A 26022-nucleotide genomic window follows, 5' to 3' on the forward strand; every position below is an offset into this window, starting at 1 on the left:
GACCCATCACTCTCTCAGATGTTGGGAGACAGGCCAGTCCTTGCTTACAGACAGCCCCCCAACCTGAAGCAAATACTCACCAGCAACCACACACCACACAACAGAACCACTAACCCAGGAACCTATCCTTGCAACAAAGCCCGTTGCCAACTGTGTCCACATATCTATTCAGAGGACACCATCATAGGGCCTAATCACATCAGCCACACTATCAGAGGCTCGTTCATCTGCACATCTACCAATGTGATATATGCCATTGTGTGCCAGCAATGCCCCTCTGCCATGTACATTGGTCAAACTGGACAGTCTCTACGTAAAAGAATAAATGGACACAAATCAGATGTCAAGAATTATAACGTTCAAAAACCAGTTGGAGAACACTTCAATCTCTTTGGTCACTCGATTACAGACCTAAAAGTTGCAATTCTTCAACAAAAAAACTTCAGAAACAGACTCCAACGAGAGACAGCTGAATTGGAATTAATTTGCAAACTGGATACAGTTAACTTAGGCTTGAATAGAGACTGGGAGTGGATGGGTCATTACACAAAGTAAAACTATTTTCCCATGTTTATTTCCCCCCTGCCACCCCCCACTGTTCCTCAGACGTTCTTGCCAACTGCTGGAAATGGCCCACCGTGATTATCACTACAAAAGGCTTCTCCCCCCCCCCCCCGTCCCGCTCTCCTGCTGGTAATAGCTCACCTTAAGTGATCACTCTCCTTACAGTGTGTAGGGTAACACCCATTGTTTCATGATCTCTATGTATATACATCTCCCCACTGTATTTTCCACTGAATACATCCGATGAAGTGAGCTGTAGCTCATGAAAGCTTATGCTTAAATAAATTTGTTAGTCTCTAAGGTGCCATCGGTACTCCTTTTCTTATTTCATTATAGTTATTCCGTATGGACCAAATTTTGCCTTTGAATATGTGCATACAATTTGCATTGAAATCAATAGCAGTTGCATGTGTATATCTAAGACAAAATTTGGCTGTTTTTTCTCATATTCAACTATCTTAGCTCCGTTATTAAAACAACCCTATTTTTATAGAATTCTGGAAGTTTTGATAATTCTGTCACTAGCTAAACATTGAACCAAGTGAGTTTGTGACCAAATAATTCATATCCTGATATTAATAACTTAACTTTTTCATCCACTGGTGTCATCAGTATCACCTAAAGTTAGGAAACTCATTTTGTAAAGTAATGCAGCTTTTACTGTTCATGGCAAAAGTGACTATAATAATGGGTCTATCTGCTGTTGCCACAGTAATCCATGATGTCATAACCAGTCCTCGTTCTCCTAGCTCCAGAGCACGTACATTTCTTGCCTGTTTATGTGAGACCATTCAGAGATTTTTGATTCCCAGCATTTACTGAGGCACTGAACATTAGAGGCCTGGCTGCTGTTGCAGGTTAAAATCCCACTGGAGGCTGATTTTGGTCTCCTCCCCCACCCCCATTTTATTTTAATTTTATATTTTACATTTGGTGGGAATGGGGGAATAGCAGGAAACAATTTGGAGGAGCGGTATGAAATAGAACAAATAGAAATGATCGTGACCAGGAGTGCACAGCTTGTCTGTAGTAACAACAGTACAACCACTCTAATAGTTGCTGGTATATGTGCTGAACACTGTGATTGTAGGGTGTGCCTGAGAATATTGTGACTTGAAAAACGTAAAAGGTTTAGAGAAATTGTTAAAAAGAAATGGGAAATAAATTGTTTTGGAATTGCTACAAACTCTGAAATTTGTCAAGAATTATTTTGCTTAATGAATCTGATATAAAGTTTAATTCTTGCCAATTTATCTGTAATTTCTTCCATTTTCAGATTCTGGAAAATTAATGTACCTTCAATGTCAGATGACATCATTACTAATATCCATGGAAAGGCAATAGCTTTTCAGGATTGTTTTGTTCTAGATAGTCCCTTTATCATTTCCAGGCCTGAAGAGCTATTTCCAAACAATGTAAATGATAATTCCCTCTGTTCCGCAGCTGGTAGTGAGCCCTACATTGAGTGGTCTGCATGTATTCCAACAACTGCACTTTTGTTGTCAGAATTTGGAACTTTCCATACAAATGATGGATTCGTAACTTATAAAGAAATCAAAGCTCCATCACACATTTTGGACTTTGACTTAAGTCACAAAGTAACTGATATTGTTTTAACTGATGATGGAATCTTATTTTTAATAATCGGGACAATTTACAAAAGAGAGTCCAATCGTTTTTTTAAACTTGGACCTGAATACAATCTACCAGAAACAGGAATAATTGGAATACAGTCAAGAAGTTGGTGTTCATCTGCATATCCAGTACAGGTAAGTCTCACACAATTCTTGTTTTACATTTTGAAATATGAAAGTTCTTCAGTAGGCCTGGGGATTAACCCATTGGCCCCCTGTCGCCCGATCTAATAATAGGTTTGGAATTAGAAGTGCACTGAGTGCAACAAATTAATTTTCAGGTCATTTAAAAATAAGTACCTGATGCTGCAGTTGGGTCTACATGGATCAAGAGGAGTACCCACATGGAGCTAGTTCCAGGATGAGGACTTAAGTGTGTGACTATGATGTCCCAGGTCTAGGAACCCAGGCGTAGGAGTCCTCAAACAGCAGCTGCCTGCTGGTCTCCACCTAATGTCTTCTGAAATCTGATGGGCCAAGAAGTAGTAGGACTGTATCCTCACCCAAGGCACTAATATTGGGGAATCACCCAGCTCCACCAATTGGTCCAACCATGCTATTGAAGCCAGAAGGAGGCACAGGAAGTTTGTCTGAGCAACAAAGTGATTTCCTGTTGTGGCTGCTTTGGACCCTGCTTGTGCCTGCCTCCTGCACCCATCCCTTTTCCTGCTCTGCTCCCGGCTACTGCCTGACCCCTGCTTTTGCTCCTGTTTACACCATGCTCCTGCACAGTGCTTGATCCTTGCCTCTCCTCTAGTTCCTGCCCTTATGTCTTACCTCCAATTGTCAGTTATCACTTTTGGCTCTGACCCCAGCGTCTGACTTCAGACCCTGACTCTGCTTTGACCCATGGCCCTGGCATTTGGTCTCTGACCCTCAGCTTCAATTCCTAGTTCTGGCTCTGGCTTGACCCCTGGCTCTGATAACTGGCAGTTGACTCTGGTGCTGACTCTTGGCTTCATTATCCAAGCTGGATGCCTGCTCTGCCCACTAGACATGACTCCTGCTCTGACTACTAGGCCAGACCACCTACTTCCGAGTCCATAACAACAACTTCACTCTAGTGGAGCTAGGCTAATTACATCAGCTGAAAATCCTTTTTACTTTTTAATGGAGATACTGGTATCATTTATGCAAAGTTTGAGAGGGAATAGTTTGTACAGTATCTGAAATGTACTATTTATCTAATAGCTTTGTTCAATTTTTTTATTTTTATTTTTTTACAGAGTGGAAGAAAATTAAGTACAGTAGCAATATGGACACCAAGTGAACAATATCTAGGATATGGTGGCAATGTGTTTATTAAAATAACAGATACAACAAAGCTAAAGAAGGTCCTAGATTTGCCAGTGACTGCTTCTTTATCTATAGGCACTGTTTGCTATGACTCACGCCCATCTGAGGTTGTTTTGCTCATGGCCTGCGTTGGGTGCAGCTCCTCCAGGGTGTTTTATCTGTCAGCGTATAATGAAGACCGAGATTTGTGGGTCTTAAGAGACTTTTCCTTAAGTGCTCCTCTGCAGGGTTTTATGTTGATGGAATTTGTATATTCAGCATCACCATCTATGCTGCTGTGGGACAAGCAAACGGTCTATTATAGCTATAAAAACAACACAATTAATGGATTTCTTATAATACCTGAGTCAGTTAAGAGACAAGCGGAAAAAGCTCAAGGGAGCACTATTCACCAGCTGCTTATTGGTTAAGTATATTACATTTGAATACATAATAATTTGGGTGTAAGACAGCAACTTCAGAAATAAGAGGGTCCCTGAAGATATCTCTTTTCTAGATGATTATATTAATTATTTATTTGATTAAATTAATGGGTTCATAAGGACTGAAATCTACCATTTTTAGATGGATAGGCATATTTAAATTATAGTTAACAAAATTTTGCCCTTCAAGTATTGCCACATGGATCCCCATTCTTGAGAGTTGCATGCCGCAAGTAGGGAAGCTTGAAATCTTCCAGCCAACAGTATTTGTTTGGGAAATACATACATCTTTCTCAAGATCAAGAGTACATAACGGACTGCCACCACCCCTCAGTTCCTTCTGATTCCCTACAAACAAGGACTTAGTGGTATCTTGTACACATTTTTTCCATCATTTCTCCACCTTATTAGTGTTTTTAGTATTATTAAAAACAAAAACCTTTTATGTGCCATTGTGGGCATAATTGGGCAATTCCTCCCCCTCCCCCACCAACACACACACATTCACTCTCTGCCATGCTGGTTTTATTTTGGCCCAACCCCACTGAACAGTTTCTTCTGACTGATGGTACAGTTGGTTCTGTGGATTCTATTGTCTTAGCCACCACCAAGAAAATTGGCTGTATGCCTAATGTGTTATGCAATTTCATAATGTCACACATTGATGTTCATGAATGATGGCTGAAATGCCTTAGTGTGAGGCACAATATAGGCAGAAGTTGCATGTCTTTTTCAATACTATTCCCCAAAGGTTTAGAGATGCGAGTGTTGCCTTAAATTCTTACTGTTGAAGAGTTTAAGGCCAACTTGAGTAAGTGTGGTGCTGAGTGTCTGGCTACATTCACATTGAAAGGCACCTTGACACCATAGCTATTTTTGCCTAAAGTAAGCACCTAGTAAAATTGGTGTAGAGAAATCCCTTGACTATTTCTATCAAAACCAGATTATAAAAATTTGAAGCTAAGGCTTCCTCTGCATTGAGCTCTACTAAGAAGGCCCAGAGGTTGAACCAAGTGACTTTCTGGTGCCTAGACTTTGTCTTGTGAACAATGGGAGAGAGAAAAAGTACAGTCTACATTAGAAACTTTTGCCAGTATGATAAAATGTTAAGGGTGTGATTTTGATTGTTATTTTACGACATTCCTATACTGGCAAAAATCCTAGTATGGTGCAGTTATACCAGCATAAAAATGCTTTTATTTGCTTGGCTTCTTTTTTCCCAAGGAACCAGGATAAGCTATACTAACAAAAGTACTTTTTTGCCAGTATAAACTGCATCTACAGTAGGAATGTTTGCTGGTATAGCCATGCAAGCAAACTTTTTCTAGTGTAGATCTGAATTTAGACACAAGTCACTAATCTAATCGTAAAAACAAACATAAAAAAGTATTTCTCCTCATTCATCATAACTATTTGTTCTTCGTCAAGTGATTGTCTTTGATGGATTCGTCTCTTGGGTTGCATGTGCCCAGTGCTTGCAACATTGGACTGTTTTTGTTCAGCAGCATCCACTGGGGTCACAGCTGCATGCCAGATCCCTCATGCCTCCCTCACACCACAGCCTGAGTGCATAAAGGGCAGAGTGGGCCCAGCCATCCTCAGTTCCTTCTTACCAACTGTGGCAGCAAGATGGAACTCTTTCCAATGTCTGCCTGCTTCTCTGTAACTCTGTTGCAGTTAGTGTTCGTGATTAGTTAGTAGAGTTGCAAGTAGGTAGTTAATTTTTAAAGCTTCTTGGCTTTAAAAAAGGAAAAAATATTCATTTTTAATAGATAATTAGTAGACTTGGAGCTCTGTCCCTCCACTCCTTCTGCTGGGTCTTGAGTGGAAACCAAATCTCTGGGATATAAGATGCTTCTATGCCACTCAATTATAGGCACTCTAAGTGCCTTTTTTGTTGTTGTTTGTTGTTATTTAGGCAGGGGGTATATCCCTGAACATTGGTCAATCTGCTGTTTTTTTTCCAGATCAACTCAGAAAGCTAGGGATTTTTGCCTAAATTTATTTCTTCTGGAGCTCTCCATGAAAGGACTAATAGGTCAGATATAGAGTGATTGCTTTGTAAAAAAATGTTCAGCCACAGGTGATATGGTGGTTTTAGTCTTTTATCAGTTTCAGTTCTGAGTTCATTTGTGAGCATAGTAATTGTCTGGTTTCACACCACTATGTTGGAATACCTTTCCCCACCCCCTCTCATCTCCACTGGTATTTGGCATCCCTACCCCCTGCTTAGTGTGTGAGGTTCAGTTTAGGGTGACTCCCGCAACCAGGGGAAGCTAACTACAGTTCTGCTGCCTTTCACTCATACAATAAGGAGAACAACATTTTATTACCCCCACACTAAAGTGATTTGTAACCCAACGCCAGCCAAAAGTGATCATTTTGACAAAGCAGAGCCATCATGCTGTGCACCTAGGCAGAGTAGGTGTGTATATGCAAATATGATCTGTTCCTGAAGTCTTTTCCCACAACTCATCACTAGATGTCAGGGGGGAGCTCATTCACACCCTGCTTACATCCTATGTGGATGAAAGCAGCACCAGACTCTGCCAGAACAATGGATGCAAAACCTACAGACATATCTCCACTGCTACAATGATCAGCTCCCTCCCCCAGACTTCCCCTTTCAAGATCCATTGGTCCAACACATGCCTATCACAACATGTGCACTAAATCACATCACACGGTGCACTAAATGCCCCAATAGCAACTATGTGGATGAAACAGACAATCACTATGGTCTCAAATGAATTCACACAGCAAAATGATAAAAGACAAAAACACCATATCACCTGTGGGTGAACACTTTTCACAAATATCAGAAGGGTAGCCGTGGTTGTGTTAGTCTGGATCTGTAAAAGCAGCAAAGAGTCCTATGGCACCTTATAGACTAACAGGTATATTGGAGCATAAGCTTTTGTGGGTGAATACCCACAAAGTGATCCCTCTACATTTGACCTATCAGTCCTCATCCTCAAAGGAAACCTTCACAACACTTTTTCAAAAAATAAGCCTCGGAGCTTAAATTCATAACGTTGCTAGACACTAAAAATCATGGACTGAGTAGGGACACTGGATTTATGGCTTATTACAACAACCTATAACCCATTAACAACCCCCCCCCCTCCCCCAAGAGCTTCCTTCCCCCCATTTCCTTTCTCCCCCATAACTGGAGAGGTATTAATGGGTCACTTTACCTTAATGGTCCCTTGAAATATGTGCAAACTACTATTACTAAACAATCTGTTCCACCTTGTATTTAGCCATGACACTGAGAGGTTGTCTACACTTGCAGCTGTAGAGCGCTTTGGGTTAAATCAGCCTTCGGAGAGCGCACCACGGAAAGCACTCCAGTCTGTCCACACTAACAGCTGCAAGCACACTGGCGTGGCCACGGAAAGCACTCCAGTCTGTCCACACTAACTGCTGCAAGCACATTGGCGTGGCCACATTCGCGACGCTGGGAGCGGTGCATTTTGGACAGCTATCCCACAGAGCACCTCTTCCCATTCTGGCGCTGTGGCTTATGGGCAGGGCACATGGGGTGCGGGGCATTCTGGATCCTGTCCCAATGCCCCATGATGCATCGTTTCACATTCCAGCAATCCCTGTGTTTCCGTCCACATTTGGCACCATCTTTCAACGGTTTCTGTGCGGCGCACTTCTGTCTTCCCTTTCGGTCTGCGGGAATGGAGCCCGAACTGCTGAGGAATATGCAGACGAGTCTCACCAGCACGTCATGTTTAGCATTCGAGCGACTTCTTAAGATCCAAAGTGACAGTGAGGAGTCCAACGAGGATGTTGAGTCGTGTAACACATACAACACGAAATTGCTTGTCTCATTCATGGACATGCTCTCCACTGTGGAACGCCGCTTTCGGGCTCGGGAAACAAGCACTGAGCAGTGGGATCACATCATTCTGCAAGTCTGGGATGTTGAGCAGTGGCTGCAGAACTTTCAGATGAGAAAAGCCACTTTCATGGGACTGATGCATCCGATGAAGTGAGCTGTAGCTCATGAAAGCTCATGCTCAAATAAATTGGTTAGTCTCTAAGGTGCCACAAGTACTCCTTTTCTTTTTGCGAATACAGACTAACACGGCTATTACTCTGAAACCTTTCATGGGACTGTGTGCTGAACTCGCCCCACACTGCGGTGCAAGGACACAAGATTGAGAGCTGTCCTGCCGGTGGAGAAGCGGGTGGCTATTGCAGTCTGGAAGCTGGCAACTCCAGACAGCTACGATCGGTTGCTAACCAGTTTGGAGTGGGAAAGCTGACCATTGGAATTGTGTTGATGCAAGTTTGCAGGGCCATTAATCGCATCTTGCTCAGAAGAACTGTGACTCCGGGTAACGTGCATGACATTGTGGCTGGCTTTGAACAAATGGGTTTCCCTAACTGCAGAGGGGCGATAGATGGGACCCATATTCCTATTCTGGCACCAGACCACCTGGCCTCTATGTTAACCAAAAGGGGTATTTCTCCATGGCTCTCCAGGAGCTTGTGGATCATGTGGGCGTTTCATTGACATTAATGCAGGCTGGCCTGGAAAGGTGCATGACACACACATCTTTTGGAACACTGGCCTGTTCAGGAAGCTGCAAGCCAGGACTTTTTTCCCAGACCAGAGGATCACCGTAGGGGAAGTCAAAATGCCCATTGTGATCCTTGGAGACCCAGCTTACCCTTTAATGCCGCGGCTCATGAAACTCTACACAGGGAGCCTGCACAGCAGCTAGGAACGGTTCAACTACAGGCTGAGCTGGTGCCGAATGACTGTGGAATGTGCTTTTGGCCATTTGAAGGGCCGCTGGCACTCTCTTTATGGGAAGCTGGACTTGGCCGAAGACAGCATCCCTGCGGTTATATCCGCGTGCTGTACCCTTCAGAATATTTGTGAAGGGAAGGGTGAAAGCTTCACTCAGGCATGGGCCTTGGAGGTTCAACACCTGGAGGCTGAATTCACACAGCCAGAGAGCAGGGTTATTAGAGGGGCCCAGCGTGGGGCTGCAAGGATTAGGGATGCCTTGAGGGAGCAATCTGAGACTGAAAGCCACCAGTAATGTCTGTTGCTCTGCACAGGAGTTAAGTGCAGTGGCTGTGTTTGGTACACTGAATTGTAGTGCTTGTTGCTTTCCTGGGTTAAGGTATATTTTGCTTTATGCACTAATAAAGTATGTTTTCAAAGTGAAAACTCCATTTATTGAAAAGAAAATTCATTTATTGAAATAAAAACAAAGTAACACAATACCACAACGGCAAGGGGATGGGGTGGGGACCAGTTCACTGACAGACTTGAGTATGTCCTGATTTCATACTCTGGAATCCTGTCTGGAGTGCTGTGCACTGAGTGCTGCACTTCAGGATGGCTATAAGGCATGCTGAGGGGGGTTGAGTGCGGTGGATAAGGGTCGTAGTTTTCATGGGTGGATGGTGAAGCTAGGGGTGTAGGAGGCAGCTGGGGGCGGTAAGAACCCAGATGTTGGGGAAAGTGGGTTGGAGGGGACATGGGGAACATGGGAAAGAGTTCTGGGACAAGGGCTGCGGAGGGGGTGGGGAGGGCCGAGTGCAGTAGTGCTCCACCTGCATGGCGACGAGCGCCTGGATCGAGTCCGCGTGGCGCTCCATTATGCTAATCAGCCAATCCGTGCTTTGCTGTCAGAGCACCACGTTTTGCTGCCGACACTCCTCATTCTTCTGGCAGATCCTCCTTTCACTCTCCCTCCACTTCTGTGCCTTTCAATTCTCTTCCACAGATTGCCGCATTACTTCCTGCAGCATGTCTTCTTTGCTTTTACGGGGCCTCTTCCTGAGTGCTCTCAGTCTGTCGGCTGGTGATAACACTGGCAGCTGAGATCTCAAGGTTGCACCTATACAGGCAAAATGCAACACTTAACAGAGGAAGCATTGTACACACCAGACAGAGCAATGATTCCCCCACACTTAAGGAGGGCAATCACAGTCCATACAAAACCATACTTTGCCTGTCCCAAAGCGAGCGCACATAACCCATGGGAGCCCCAGAAATGGTGAGTAAACACAGGGTCCAGGGGGACTGATTGTTTCATGGATGTACTGTCCTCTGGGTTTCTGTGCCTTGGGGAGAGCCAACAGCTGCAGGGGAAACCTACACTGAAAACTGTCGCAACATTCTCCACAGGAGATCCACAGGAGTCCTGGAAGCTATCTCGCTGCTGAGGGTGACCGGGGAAGCAAGGGAAGGTCTTCTACTACAATGCGGCTTCCGCCCTGGCCCATATACAGCTTGCCTGTGTGTAGCAATGATCCCCCCACCCCTTGCGGCACAGTGGCGCGGACACGTTAGCCTGACTGGGACAAGAACCATGCTGGCTCTCCCAATAAACCTGTGCAGGCTCATTGCCCACGTTCTGTCTGAGACTTTTGAGGAGATCACCAATGTCAATTACCGTGATGTGATAGACCACATCAATGCTCTATTCCACATCTCGGCATGCATGCATCCCAAACCCTCCTCGCCCAAAGAGCCCGCACCAAAGAACTTCCTTCCTGAAAAAAAAAAAAAGCCGCTTACCAGGAGCCTCCTCTGGTGTTTGTCCTTCCCCAAACACCGGATGCCGTGACTGGCTGCCTTCCTCCTGGCTCGAGAAGAGCTCCTGGCTGCATGCATCTAGGGATTCCGGGGTGTCTCCCCCCACCTCAGCACCCTCGCTCACATTTTCCTCCTCCTCCTCCCCCTTTGCTGTGCTGGGCTCCAAAGTGTCCATGGTGGTCATTGGAGTGGAGGTGGGGTCGCCCCAAGTATCGCATCCAGCTCTTTGTAGAAATGGCAGGTCGCAGGGGCAGCACCGGAGCGGCCATTTGCCTCACGGGCTTTGCGGTAGGCATTCTGCAGCTCCTTTACTTTAACCCTGCACTGCACGGCGTCCCGGTCATGGCCCCTTTCCAGCATGACCCTTGATATGTTCCCAAACGTATCGTAATTCCTATGGCTGGAGCGCAGCTGAGACTGCACAGCTTCCTCCCTCAAACACTGATGAGGCCCAGCACCTCACCATTGCTCCATACTGGGGATCGCCTGCTGCGTGGAGCCATGGTCACCTGGCTGAGAGCACTCCACGCCTGGCTGAGAGCACTCCACGCCTGGCTGAGCAAACAGGAAGGGGATTTTCAAAATTCCCAGGGAATTTAAAAGGCGGGTCTGACGATTGGTCACCTGAGGATAGGGCAGCAGAGTTCAAAAGTGATGACCAGAGTGGCTAGAACATGCATTGTGGGACACTTCCGGAGGCCAATCAGAGCGCATTAGGTGTCCACACTAGCGCCGTTGCGCTCCAGCGAGAGCACAACAAACGTTATTCCTCTCGGGGAGGTGGAGTATGAGGAGCGCTCCAGCTGTGGAGTCAGAGCGCTCTACGTGCCTTGCCAGTGTGGACGGGTAGTAAGGTAGAGCACGCTTGGCAGCTTTATTGCGCTATAACGCGCAAGTGTAGCCAAGGCCTGAGTACATTTCCCTGACCTGAAGAAGAGCTCTGTGTATGTTTGAAAGCTTGTCTGTCCCACCAACAGAAGTTGGTCCAATAAAAGGTATTACCTCATCCATCTTGTTTCTCTAAGACATAGATCTCCTTCTCCGGGACCCTAAGAACCGGCACACAAGAGTCGATGTGTGTCTGACAAGTTAGACTCATGTTAAGCTCCACAGACGAAGGGCAGCCAATGGCCTAAGATGGGTTATCTAGTCCTTCATTTCTGGCTATGGAAAGAGTGTCTGTGGAAGTAACTAAATCTGCTGACCACCTTTCCTATGACACTAACTCATCACCACTAATGGTACTTTTTGGCACCAGGGGGCGCTACTGCCCCTGAAATGGATCTTTACTGGCTCCCAGTAGAGAAGATTACTGTCATACCAGTGAAAAAGGTCCACAGCAATTATCTTCAATGCACAGCAGTTTATTGAGAAGGAATTACACAAGCAGTAAAGGGTTACATTAAGCACATAACTCCTATATTAAACATTAAGAACTATACATTACGAGCTATACATTCCTCCTCCCCCCACTTCCTCAGACGTTCTTGTCAATTGCTGGAAATGGCCCACCTTGATTATCACTACAAAAGGTCCGTCCCCCCCCCCGCTGGTAATAGCTCACCTTATCTGATCACTCTCGTTACAGTGTGTATGGTAACACCCATTGTTTCACGTGCTCTGTGTATATAAATCTCCCCACTGTATTTTCCACTGAACGCATCCGATGAAGTGAGCTGTAGCTCACGAAAGCTTATGATCAAATAAATTTGTTAGTCTCTAAGGTGCCACAAGTACTCCTTTTCTTTTTGCGGATACAGACTAACACGGCTGCTACTCTGAAACCTGACATTCCTCTTAGCGAGCCTCTCTTTCACAAACATACACAAACAGGCTAGCTTCACGCAGTCCCTGCTTGGTAAACAGAGAAGGTGGTTACCAATTCTAGGGACTGATTCTTCTCTCCAGCTCTGGTCTCCTCAGCCCTCTGGTCTGTCTCGGATTCCTCGAGGCAAGGCCCTGGCTGCCTGGAAACCCCTCTGGTTGCAGTCCTACATGAGCCCACGGAGCTGAGTTTTGGCTACTCTGTCTAGCAGCTTCTTCAAGCATCACTTAAGGAATTCCCAACTCCAGTAATTTACTTTGCTTGATTCTTATACTCTTTTTCCTCAGAGGAGTTACATGTCTCAAAAGCATGCTCAGTGGGTGTGTGGTTATTAATTTTATCTGATTAATACTTTAGAATGTGTTGGGGGTGTGGTATCGATTGAAGATCACACCACGTTTACTCACTCATCAATCATTCACTCTGGCTCTCTGCATGGTGTCCTTGCTATAAGGTCACTACAACCAGGTCGACCTATGCTCCGTGCTGGAACTTTATACATGTGATATTTACTTTTGCATGGGCCCATATTTGCCGACCTATAGGTTCAATATCGATCACACATGCAGGCTTTGCCAGTCCTTTATCAAATCTGCTTCTGCTTAAAGGGGACCCTGCTCCCAGGATCCTCTTCAGCCATGTTTAAGTCATGTGAAGTTATGCTCACACCATTCATTCAGTATGGCCACACCAATTTGGCACCATCCCAACCCAGCACCTTGGTGGACAGCACATTGATGCCTGAAGTACCTGGCACCCATCTATGGCCTATTCAGCACCAAGTGACCTGTCCATGGGTCCGGTAGTGAAGTCCTTCTTGCTGGCTCGTACAATGTCAGCAGTGCTAACTAGGCTTTCAGTCTTCAAAATCATGATACCACATAGAGCAATTGAGACATCAGTACCATTTACCTCACTTGTTCAGCCACACTGGGAATTAGAGAGGGAGTCCAGAGATTGCTCTTTGAGCAGGAGAAGGCATGCGTCTTTTAGGGAGCAGCCCTTCTGATATCCTTTTCTGTATCCACCAGTCCAGTATCCATATACTTATCAGTCATAGTCCTACTGGGTGCCTTGGGGTAGGCAGCCATGTGTCTGCAAGCCAACATTCTCTATCCTCTTTCTAGGGTTATTTCCTTTTCCCTGAAGAGTGAGAACAATCAACAGGCAGATGTGGAGGAACAATTGATCCCAGCTGCAATTTTGTCATCCTTCCCTGATGAGGCAGCCAATCCCTCTACACCTTGTCCTGCAGACAACTTAAGGTCTTCCAAGACCTGCTGATGAAACATGTCTGAAACCTTTGACATCCTACTGAAAGTAGTGCAAAAGAAGTTACACAAACTACTAGACATTCTGCTCCTTTCCATGCTTGGTAAACTTTCCATGTCTATTCATGGGGGATTGTTACAACCTGCAAAGGACTTGTGGCAGAGTCCAGCATCAATAACTGCCACTTTCAAGAGGGTGGATAGATAGTACCAAATTCCTCCTAAGGACTCAGTGTACTTTATTTACATCAAGTGCCTGGCTCACTCATAGTGGCTGTTCAGGAAAGATCCAAACAAACATCAGTGAAAAAGAAACTGGGTGCGTACAGCAAAAAAACCCGACTCCTCTGCCATTCTTCAGATGCACATTTTTGACCAGGCACTTCAGTCTGTACTAGAAGAAATTGTCTCAGTTTTATGGAAAGGCTCTGGCAGGAGCACACAGAAGAATTAAAATCAATCATGTTTAGTGGGCAACTGATATCTAGAACATCCTTGCAGACTATTTTGGATGCATCTGAAACAGTGTCATGGCTAATCTGTACATAGCCAGATAGGTGGCAATACGATGATCCTCCTGGCACCAGTCAGCAGGAATACATAAGGAGAGCCAAACCATAGCAAAACATCTTCCATTCGAGGGCTGCAACCTCTTCAATTAAAAGAGCTAGGAAGCCCTCAACTCACCAAGGAATTTTAGAGCCACTTTGCATTCTCTGGACTTGCTTCCTCCTTTGGGTTGGAAAGTGCAAGTTGGACCTCAAACCTCCTTCAGACAGCATCCTTCTGTTCCTTACTATTATAAACCTGTAATAGGATTGTCTGCCCCTTTAAGGGCCACGGGGCCTGTGGCCACCCAGCCCTTTTCAATTATCAGATCCAGTTGGGAAGGGGTCGAGTGTTCTCTATAAAGGGCTGAGAGGACTCAGCTGAGAGGGAGTGGGGACTATAAGAGCAAGGTTGTCTCCTGTGACTAGCCTTGGAACAGAGAGAGGGAAGCAGAATGAAAGGCTTATGAGTCCCAGTATCCAGCTTTGATGTGAGTTTTGTGTTACTTTGCAAGTTTTGTTATATCAATAAAGTGGTGCTTTGGAAGAAGGGCCTGAAAGACTCTGGGCATAGAAGTGAGTTCTTCCTGGGCTAGAGAGACAGTCCAGCAACTCACAAACCCACAGGGGGCATTGGAGCTCCCAAGGGAGAAGCAGATGTTTCAACACAGATGACCCATCACCTCTTTCTCGGCTATGGTGCACTTGATGTTTTCCTCTCGACAGCAATTTACACACCACAGTCTAGAGCCTAGTAGAACTTTTGGAGGATCTCTACCCTTTTCCCCCAATTTTGGCAACTGCTATTATTTTTTCAGGAAGCATGGAGTAGGTTCAATATGGAGCAGTGGGTCCAAGAGATGTCAGCAATGTGTATTGCATACAATTTCAGTCCCGTCCTATCTACCACCCATCATCCCTGTTCTTCTTCAACAGTCCCTGTCACAAAATACTGTTGAAATAAGAGGTGCAGGCTCTTGCTTCATGCATGTCAGAACAGTGGAAGAGAGGCTCTTAGAGTTCAGGGGCAGGGAGTTTTATTCCCATTATTTTCTCATTCTAAAGCAGAAAAGGGGCTGGTGGCCTATTTTGGACCTTCGACATCTCAACAGCATACATCCGGCTCACAAGAAATATCCTCCAATTCCTACCAGGAACATCTCGCTACCTATACAGGGTCCTGCCCTTTGATCTTTCAGTAGCACCAAGGTTATTCACCAAGTACTTGGCAGTCATAACAGTTCACTTAAGAAGATAAGAACTCCAGGTCTATCCATATCCTATTGATAGTTGATCCAAGGAGCCACCACACCAGGTAACCAACTCGGATCAAGTAACCTTCAAGGTCTTTGCCATACTAGGCCTCAAAGCCGGAGAAAAATCCACACAAAGTATAAAGTTCATAGGAGCCGTGTTAGATTCCATGTAAGCAAGAGTTTGTCTTCCACAAGAAAGATTCCAAATGATAGTGGACCTCATCAGCCAACTTCAGGCTTACACAAAGACGTCTGTAAGAGCATGCCAAAGGCACATTGGGCATATGGCCTCATGCATCTATGTGACACAGTTTGCCAGAATTCGCCTATGCTTCATGTAAAGGTGGTTGGAATCAGTTTATCTACCCAGCAGGCACTACATGGACATGATGGTCACAGTCCCACAAAGAATCCTTTTCTTTTTAAACTTGTGGGAAAAGCCTACTTCAGGTGTGAAAGGAAATACCCTTCTTCTTCGAGTGATTGCTCATGTGTATTCCACAATAGGTGTGCGTGCTCGCCACGTGCACCGGTGCCGGAAGTTTTTCCCCTAGCAGTACCCGTAGGGGAGAGCCCTAGCGACCCCTGGAGTGGTGCCTCCATGGCGCAGTATAAGGGGCACTGTGTGCTCCCCCCACCCTCAGTTCCTTCTTGCCGCCAGTGAAGGTGCTTCGGAACTGTTCTGCTCCAGCTTGTCTGCAGCTTTCCTCCAGAATTCTTGTTCGTTCAGTGTAGTAGTACCTGTAGTTGAAGTAATTAGTGTAACTTAGTTTAGTTTAGTGTGCCCAGGCCGGGGCATGCCCCATGCCCAGGTTTTAAGTCATGCAACACTTGTAGGCAACCAATGCCAGTGGGTGATCTACACACGGATTGTTTACACTGTCTGGGCGAAACCCATCTCAGCGATCGCTGCAAGATTTGCAGGTCTTTCAAGCCTCGGACCAAGAGAGAAAGAGACATTTGGCTCTGGGCTATCCTGATGGAGTCAGTGTTGACCCCAACTCTGGCACACCGCTCCGAGTTGGCACTGGGTACCGCGGTGTCAGTGTGCAGTGACTCCTCGGTGCCATCTACCAGTCAGCACTGCTCCCCGTCTGTGGGGCATGCCAAGAAGGCTAAGAAGAGGCCTCCTCTGCCGCAGCACAGGAGCAAGACCGGGGGATAGGCTAGACCCATGTTGGGCAGTCCTCGGTCCCCATCGGCCTCCAGGCCTCCAACTCAGGTCGAGTGGAGTAGGCTGGCCCGTTCGGAGCAGGCTTCCCCGGATGTCCAGATGCCCTCCAGGCCCGAGGCCCTGCAAGCGACCTGGGACTTCATCTCCGAGGCCTACTGTAGCCGGTCGCAACACGAATGTCGATGCCTTTCCCATTAGTCGTCTTGCTCCAGGACCCTGCCATGGCACCACTCCCGCAGTTCCAGGCGTCGATAGCCGGAGCCTCGCCATCGCAGATATACCCGCCGGAGCCAATCGTGGAGCAGTGCTACCGGCGATACCATTCCTCCACATTGGGATCGCGGTCTCATGGTCGGCACTGTTCCCGATGCCACCACTCCTCCCGGTCCAGGGACAGTGGCAGGTCGTACACCAGCCCGGCCTCCCTTCGTAGTCGTCGATTGATGGAACAGGACAGTCAGGCTGAACAGCCTGCTCCGCCGGTGCCACAGCAGGTGCAGTGGTACCAATGGGCCCCGTGGTCCCTGATGCAGCCCCCGGTGGGAGCTCACTCAGTGGCCGGAGCCTTGGAACAGCCGTCAGCCTCCCTGTCCCAGCCTCCGAGAAAGGAGTCGGTGGGACAAGCATCGTCGGTGCCGTTCCCGGAGGGCAACCAAGTGGTGGGTCCTCCGGTACTGGCGGACATGCAAAGTACTGCACCTGCCTCCTCACCCTCCCCTGATGTGGCGATTACGGCCCCTCCTCCCTCCTTCCTCAGGAGGACTCTAAAGCCCACCAGGAACTATTGAGAAGGGTGGCATCAAGTCTCAACCTTCAGGCCAAGGACAGAGTTACTCTCAACACTCATCCCAAGTTTTTGCCCAAAACTGTTTGAATTCTATATGAAACAGTTTATTCATCACCCAGTTTTCTTTCCCAAACCTGACTCAACCCTAGGGGAAGCTAAATTTCATGCACTTGATGTAGTAAGGGTACTGTCATACTACCTGAACAAGACAAAATCATTCAGGAATATGCCTAGACTGTTTACAGCCTTTGTTGATAGGATTAAGGGTCAGGCAATAACCTCACAGAGATTATCAAAATTGGTCTCTGTCTGTATAAGTGCATGTTTCAAACTTGTCAAGTTACAGCCACCTAGCCACATTAGAGCTCATTCCACTAGCATCCAGGCAGATTCTGCTGCCTATTTGAAGAATGTCCTTAGCTCCCCTAAAAAATTCAGAAATACGTGGAGCCTGGTCCACACATTCACAAGATATTGCTCTTTGGTAGAGGCTTCCAGATCAGTCCATTTTGGTAGGGCTGTCCTTTAATCATTGCTTAAATGGAACTCCTTGTACACACCTCCAAATAAAAAGACAACTGCGTGTGAATCACCAAGAGTGGAATCCATGTGGACAATCATTCGAAAAAGAGAAAATGATTATTCATTCTACAGTAACTGGTTCTTCAAAATGTGTCATCCACATGGATTCCACAACCTACCCTCCTCTTCTGCCAGTACAGAATCCTACTGCTCTGAGATAATGTATTGGCAAAGGAACTGAGAGATGTTTTGGTCTACTCCGCCCTCAGCGTTGGGGGCATGAGGACATATAGAGCACAGGCATGACCTGAATACGTGCAGCTGGCCAAGAGAATACAATCTCACACATAGGGTGTATGCACGTTCAGAGGGGTCCATGTGAACTACATATTTAGGAGAACCACTGTTACTGTAAGGTAAGTAACCACTCTGTGATGGAGAAAAATGTTCATCATCAATTATACTTGATGACAAATGGATGCACGGTATCTAAGCTTTCATTAATTAAAAAAATAAAAACTTGTCTCTTCATGTTTGTGAAGAAAATGTTGAAAATGCGAATCAGGTGTTGCTCATCTCTGTATCACCAGGGTCACCATAAACCTGGTTGTTCACTCCTACTCTTTCTCCCACCTCCACACAGTCTCACTCATTCCCTGCTCCAATGCAGCACTTTTCATCCTGAAAGATCCTAAAGCACTTCATTGTTTAGACACTTACAGCATCATCTGTGTGGTAGAGGACAGCACCCAAAAAGCACAGATCACACTGCATGACAATATAATGAGCAGGAGAAATTTTGGCTAGGAACAAATGTGGAAAGTACAATAGAAACAGAAAAACAAATCTGTATTTTTTTAAAGAATTAGTATTTTCATCATCGGTCTGGAAATTTAAACTACACAGGAAAGATGACTCTTCTTTTTCCTTCCTGCAGACTATTTCGGGAACACTGTGATAAAGATGAAAAACAATGTCATGATTTTTTTAAAAGTTGAAATGAAAGATGCTGTGGTGCTCCCTCGATGGGAAAAGGAAAGCAAAAACATAGTCCTTTACTTGAATCCATCTGGTAACCTATATATACTGTATATCAATGGTTCTAGAATACACCGTGAGGACTATCCCTTGAAAACTGAAATATTTAGTTCCATACATGATTCTCAAGATATTTGCCCGTATCTCGTATTTAAGCACAGCATGGATTTAAATGTCTATTATCTGGACATGGGAGATGAAGTGACATTTTGGGCTCAAGTAGTCTATGTAGAGAATCTGGGGTTATTCACAGATGTGGAAATCTACAGGCCAGAATTGCTGATGCAGACAACAAATGTCGAATATGAAATAGCTCATGGAATCTGTACTAAAAACCAAGTAAGTTATACTAAAATGGTTCCTGTATACAATACAATTTGCTTTCTAACTACAATATATTTAGCATAATTTGCAGTATATATCTTCATATAGACTTCCATTCTTTGCTTTCTTTGGGCAATAGAGTGTGAGTGTGTGTGTGTGTGTGTGTTCGTTCAAGGGTGGGTGAGGGGCTGCTTCTCATCCCCACAAATTCCTTCCTTGGCAGATTTGCTGCTGTTGAGGCCCTGTGACAGCTCCTGCCAGCATAAATCCAATCTGAATCAGCCCTTAGTTTTCTGCTAGATTAGATATATTAAATAAAAATAATCTTTGCAGTTTAAAATATAATTATTAGCTTTCTAGTTTAGTAAGAAAAGGAACTAGTTTTGGAATCTGAATTATGGGATTCACCACAAGTTATTGGAAGCCAAATATCTTGTAGCTTTGCAGAAGTATATTTGCAAGGTAGGGGATAGAGCTTTAAAGAAGCTTGTTCCCCAAGAGAGGAAAGGGACTGATGTAGTAAAAGGTCTTATTTGAATAAGGGCTTTTCTACACAGTGGGGAATGAATGCTACCAGGTTGAAAATTCTAAAATGTACTAATGTGTTGTGCATTAATTGGTCGATGTAGACCCTGCTGGTGCGCACTAAAGGTTTCTCATGCACTTTAATGAAGTACTATGTTAAAACACTCTAGGGAACCTTTAGTGTGCACCAGCAGGGCCTAAACGGACCAATTAATGCGCAACACATTAGTACACTTTAGAAATCACACCCCTGTAGTGCACAGACGAGCCCTAAGAGAAAATTTAAGACAGAATTTGTTCGTTTTTTTTAACATTGTAAAACAAACTGATCGTTGTTTGTTTCACAAATAACATAAAATGACATTTTTTTTAATATTTGTTATACATTTATTCAGTAAGAAAACAATAACTTTCATTGCATTTAATCAGATGTCTATTTGTGTAGTGTGACTTGGGTGAAAAACAAGCTAGTATTCTTTATATCATTCAGAAGAGATAGCAAACTAGTGAGCTCATAATGTTTCAGACCTTCACCAGGAACACAAAGAGCCCACTGAAATAGTATCTTTAGTGCTAGATATTATGCCATATATACTGTTGTGGTAGGTGCTTTACTAGACAGAGCCTGGTTTTCATCCCTGCTCATCTTTTCTAAGGTATGCTCTGTTTATCATGAAAATGTCTGTGTTCAAATCAAGGATTTTTAAAGCATTTTTCTTAATTATCATTCCTCTTCATTCTGTCTCTTTTAGACAATGAAATTTTACCATAAAATGGACTATAGTCTTGAATCTAATTACACAGAAGCATTGTAAGTACTGTGTAATTGCTAAAGATACTTAAGATGTAGATGGTAATTTATACATATATTGAATATCACAGTCCATTGGTTCTGATGAGTATAAATTAAAAGTATTTTAAATCCGTAGAGCTGAAGACAAGTGTTAAATGATTTTACTGCTTTGCTTTTGAAATGTGAAATTGTATATTTCAATTTTATTTTAATAAGGTGGGCCTGATTTTAATCTAATGTACACAGTATAATCTCATTGATTTCAATGGAGTTGCATCTGATTTCTGATACAATGATGTAACTAAAGCCCCAGTTCTAAAATCTCAGCCTTTTTCTCTGATGTCGTTAGCTAAAGATCAGCCTGGCCAAAACAAAGCTCTTAACCTTTCCCCACAATCCCTCCGTGCTACTCATTTCTCAGTCACCGTGGTGGACAGCATCACCATCTTCCTGTCACTTAGGCTTGTACGTCTTCTTTTACTTGGCCCTCTTTCTAGATCCTCACACCCAGGCTTGCCTAAATCTTGCTGCTTCTTGCATAATATCTCTAAGATGCAGCCTTCCTCTATCCACACAGCTAAAACACTTGGCAAGGCCTTCATCATCTCAACTGTTGCTACCTCCTACCCTCTATCTGTGACAAATGCAGTCTTGTCCCATTTATATTCATTCCAAACATGGCTACAAAGATCATATCCCTAGCTTTTTGCTTTTTCCATGTCACCCTTCTCTTTGCATCCCCTCCAATGGCTCCTCTTTCTCTAAAACCTAAAAACATAAGCTACTTGTCTTTGCTTTCAAGGCCCTTTACCACTTATCTGCACCCTACCCGTCATCTCTGATGTGCTATCAAGATGTGACTTCCACCTTTCCTCTGTTAATGGGGCCAGCCTCCATTTTTCAGCTTCTTAAATTTTCAAACAAGCACCTTTGTGTTTTCTCCTATGCTGCCCTTCACATATGGGAGGAGCTCCCCGTAAACCTCTGAGAAGCTACCTCATTGTCCTCCATTTAAATCCATCTCTAAAATTCTCTTTGCTGTAATGCCTACAAAAAACTTAATAATGGTAAGGCAGCTGGTATGGTGAAACCACTGCTTTATCATGCCTACAAGTATTGTCTTATTATTTCCTTGTGCTCCCCTATCTGTCTGTCTCTACCCACACATTGTCTTTTACGCTTAGGTTTTAAGTTCTTTGGGGTAGGCACCATCAATTTAGGTATGTCTACTTGAGTTGGAAAGTATAAATTCCAGCTCATGGAGACATACCCACACTAGCACTGATTGAGCTAGCACGCTAAAAATAGAAGTACAGCCACAGCGGTGCAAGCAGAAAGAGGGGCTAGCTGCCGCAAATATTCGCTTAGGTTCTTAGATTGGATCACACTCAGAACAGCTAGTCGTTGTTCACATTGCAACAGCTACACTTTTAATTTTAGCACAGTAGCTTGATCAGAGTTAGGGTGGGTTAGGTGTCACTTTTGGAATTTACACCTTCCAGCTCCAGTGTAGACATATCCATTATTATGTGCTTGTACAACACCTTCAAAAGGCAAGCCTGGGAACTTAAATTCATAACTCTGCTAGCCACTAAAAAACAGACTCAGATCACTGGTTTTATGGCACATTACAACAATTTGTAACACACCCCACTGCCTGCTAACCCTTAACTGCCCACTTCATTTTAAGCAATCTCCTACAGTAGATGTGAACCCCTTATGCTTAACAGTCTGTTCCAACTTGTATTTAGCGGAGACACTCTGGTTACCTTCCCCCGACTTGAAGAAGAGCTCTGTAAAGCTCAAAAACTTGTCTCAGACCAAAAACTTTCGTCCAGTAAGAGATATGACCTCACCTATCTTGTCTCTCTCGTATCCTAGGACAAACACGGCTACAACAACACTGCAAACAAAGCATCCTTAAAATACAAATGGCTTAATGGGGGCTTATACTGATGCTAAACAAATACTTTGCTACAGTGCAATTGTGTAGTTCGTTTAGTTAGTGTATGTCTACACTGCAATAAAACACCTGCGCCCAGCCCATGGGCTTTCAGGGCTTGGGCTGCTGAGCTATAGATTTGCAGTGTAGACATCTAGGCTCACTCTGGAACCTGTGCTCTGTGACCCTGCAAGGGGGGAGAGTTGCGGAGTCCAGGCTCCAGCGCAACCCTGGATGTCTACACTGCAATTTTATAGCCCCACAAGCCTGAGTCAGCTGACATGGGCCAGCCATGGGTTTTTTATTACAATTTACAGTGTAGATATATCCTTAGTTTAGTTAGTTAAGTGCTGTTACTGATTTATTTTCAAACTTACGTAAATCTTAATATTAATTCTTGTTGTGGGTGGGGTGGGGTCCCATTTAGAATTGCATCCACAGGTGTTATGACAGTTGAACTGCAACCTAGTATGTCTGGGAAAATGTGTTCAACAAACAATAAGGTAAGTTTTTTTATCTTGAGAAGCTTATTTGGCTAAAATATAGTGGTGTTACATCTTAGATTCTTATGGTGAAATTCTGACCCCATTGATATTGATGGGAGTTTTACAGCTGAGTTCAGCGGGGCTAGGATTTCATCTTTAGGCTATAAATGCCAATTAATGTAGCTCCAGTTAACTAAAGTAAGGTTATATCTTCCAAGGGTTTCTGTATGCTGCCTAAGTAGAGCTGCAGAAGAGGGAGGGTTCACAGCAGGGTGCTGGTGAGAAAGTGTTCAAGACAGGGAGAAGGATTGATGTGTCCTGGACAAGGAGGAAGCCACAGAGAGAAGTAGAGTTCCCCCTATATCTAGATGAAGCTACTGGCCCGCATTAGCATCAATGCCTCCATTCAGACTCCTCAAGTCTTAAGGACAAAGACCCATTTTTGGAAAGCTTAAAAGTTCCTCAGGGCTTCTGAAGCTAAGCTCCTGTGGAACTTTTAAGCTTTTGGAGTGGAACTCCTCATAATTCAAACTACTGATTATCCAGATAGTTCAAATGTGCTCTTATACAGTTGGAATCAACTTATATAATTGAACTATTTTTTAATAATAAAACAATATTAAACATTTTAGGCTTAAGACTTGTTTTTTAATGATAAAAAAGCATAAACACATTTACACACTGCAGGTTGTATTGCAACAGATATACATTTTGACTCATATCAAATTGATTTACCCTGTTTGCGCATATGCATGTATGTAATTCTGTGCTAAAATCCATCACGGCTCAGCCTGACCTTTTTTCATTGATTAAAATTATGTAAATTAATTATGTATGTAGTAGATGTACATTAATTATGTACATGGTAGTATATACAAAAATATAGATATAGATCTATATATAATATAATGTATTTCTTTTCAGCTAACTCATTTATTTGTTGGTTGTCCTCCATCAAGGCATATTATCATTCAAAGGCAAGTTTTAATAATATTTTATTACTTCTGGTTTATTTAATTTTACAACAGAAGTTAAAATAAATGCTAATAAGGTAGTATTGTTAGCCTAATATGCCTCAGTTATCCCATTTGTAAAATGTTTCTTACTTTATATTGGTTTTATACATAATTAAAAGCAAAAACCTCTCCCATGCTGTAGACATCTTTTAAAAAATGTACATGACAAAATACATAGATTCAGCTCATTGCTGCTTAGTGCAAAAAACCCCCCAAAACAAACAAAAACCCCAAAATAAAAAATAGCTTTAAAATACACATTATCCCCTAATATACCAACTCTCAGTCACCTCCTCCTTCTATAGAGAAATTAAAAATAGATGAGCCTTGTAGCATAACCAGAAACTCAATAAATGTTAAGTTCCATAGTCAAGGAGATCTAATGAAAAAACAGCCCAGCTAGGTTTGCCACTGTGTGGACATCTCCACCACTGCACCAGTCTCCGACACTGGTGGGAGCAGCACTACTCTTGTCACTGGACAGAGATTCATCATCTTCCACGTCGGAGATCAGGTCTTACTTCTCCCACCCGAGGCGCTGTTCTTGTCACTCTTCTAGGCATTTCCACTTGTCCATGGTCCCAGGCACAGGAGTACCATCAAGTGATTGGGCAGGAACTCACTGGGGGCAGCAAGAGCAGAGCCAGAGGCTGCACCTGCCCCAGGTAGGCCCACTGGGCATTCCAGCAGACCAAGAACTCACTGCAATGGCACAATTGATCTGGAGCGTGGAGTCCCCAGGACAGAAGCATGTGCGCATGGTTCTCCCACTGTGGACTGGCCTGGCTGCTTCACCCAGGGGGTGTGCATGGCTGTGCAGGGGGCAACGCGGTGGGGGGCTGTGACCACTGCTCCCTCAAGGACCTGGGGATGAAGTTAAGTGTTGAGCTCGCCTCCCTTACTCCAGCTTTACTGCTCTGTGTGGATCCCAGACACAGGGCTATGCCACCAGCTGAGGCCCCGCCTGGCAACAGCCCAGGCTCTCCCTCTTTCTTTCTTCCCTCCCCCTCCAGTCTCGCACTGAGCTTCATCTTCTCCTGCCTGGGTGAGTCTGAGAGGGGAGGCAGGGCCAGATTGAAGCCTGGTGAGTCTGGGGGAAAAGGGGCCTGTTGTGGGGTAGGTACACCCCGCCACGGGGTGTCAAGTGATGTATGGTCCAAAAGAACGGAAAAGGCTGTACCACAGTCAGTTAGTTCTTATAATAATAACCTTTATTATGGCTGTGGTAGTTTGACCTACTGGCTGACATCAATAAGGCGGCCTTTCTAGTCAGGGTAACGTGGCCTAATGGCCAGAGTCAGAGACAGCCCTTCTACAAGGGGCAATGTGACCCAATGGCCAGAGTCATCATAGTATCCTGCCTCTGTGGTATTGCATGGCTGTTGGCCCATTGGGAGAGTGGGGTACCACTCAAGTGGATGGCGCCCTGGGTAAGGGGACTCGGGCCCTCCCTGCTCCTCCAAGTCCCAGCCCAGGTAGGGGTGCTGACCTCTGAGTCAGCAATGATCCCCCCAATACATCCTGACTGGTTCCCCAGTTCACTCACTGACAAAAAGTTTAAGTCCCCTGACCTGCTTCTTACCCTTTCCCCCCAGTTCCGCTGGGTCTCTAGGGTCCTCAAATGGCCAAGCTTCCACCAGTGCAGCCCCTTCTCAGGGCTCATCGGGCAGCCTAGAGTCTGTCTGGTGCTCTGCAAGCTGTGATTCCACAGTCAGGACCTGTAGCAACTCCCTGGAGAGAGCTCGCAGCCTGTGCCCTTCCTCTCCAACAGCCTGCCCAGACTGAGCTGGGCTGCTACCTTTTATATGTTGCCTCCCGGCGGGACTTCCTCAGCAGAGTTAACCCTCTTGGGGCTGGTCCTATTGGGATCCAGGAAGTGGGCGAGCTACTGCTAAAGGATCCCCCCTTCAGCCTAAGAAGGGGATCTACAGGACCTGGAAACCAAGTAATTCCGGGGGACAACTAATGAAATAACAGGGACAGGAGTGCGGTCAAAGGGTAAAATGAAGGGAACCAGACGGGGACA

The 26022-nt window shown here is 44.8% G+C and overlaps 1 protein-coding gene across 1 annotated transcript in view; it reads left to right on the forward strand.

The window, feature by feature from the left end:
* CATSPERE (catsper channel auxiliary subunit epsilon) overlaps positions 1-26022 on the forward strand; it is a gene marked incomplete at its 5' end in the record, with an annotated part of 90915 nt that overhangs the window by 51549 nt on the left and 13344 nt on the right. The window contains 6 exons of the mRNA XM_084625199.1: positions 1841-2333; positions 3425-3899; positions 18811-19250; positions 20513-20571; positions 22923-22998; positions 23905-23957. Of these exons, the coding sequence (XP_084481325.1) occupies positions 1841-2333; positions 3425-3899; positions 18811-19250; positions 20513-20571; positions 22923-22998; positions 23905-23957 (1596 nt within the window). The remainder of the gene's footprint in view (positions 1-1840; positions 2334-3424; positions 3900-18810; positions 19251-20512; positions 20572-22922; positions 22999-23904; positions 23958-26022) is intronic.

The sequence above is a fragment of the Lepidochelys olivacea genome (assembly GCF_965140295.1).
Source record: "Lepidochelys olivacea isolate rLepOli2 genome assembly, chromosome: 3".
NCBI lineage: Eukaryota > Metazoa > Chordata > Testudines > Cheloniidae > Lepidochelys > Lepidochelys olivacea.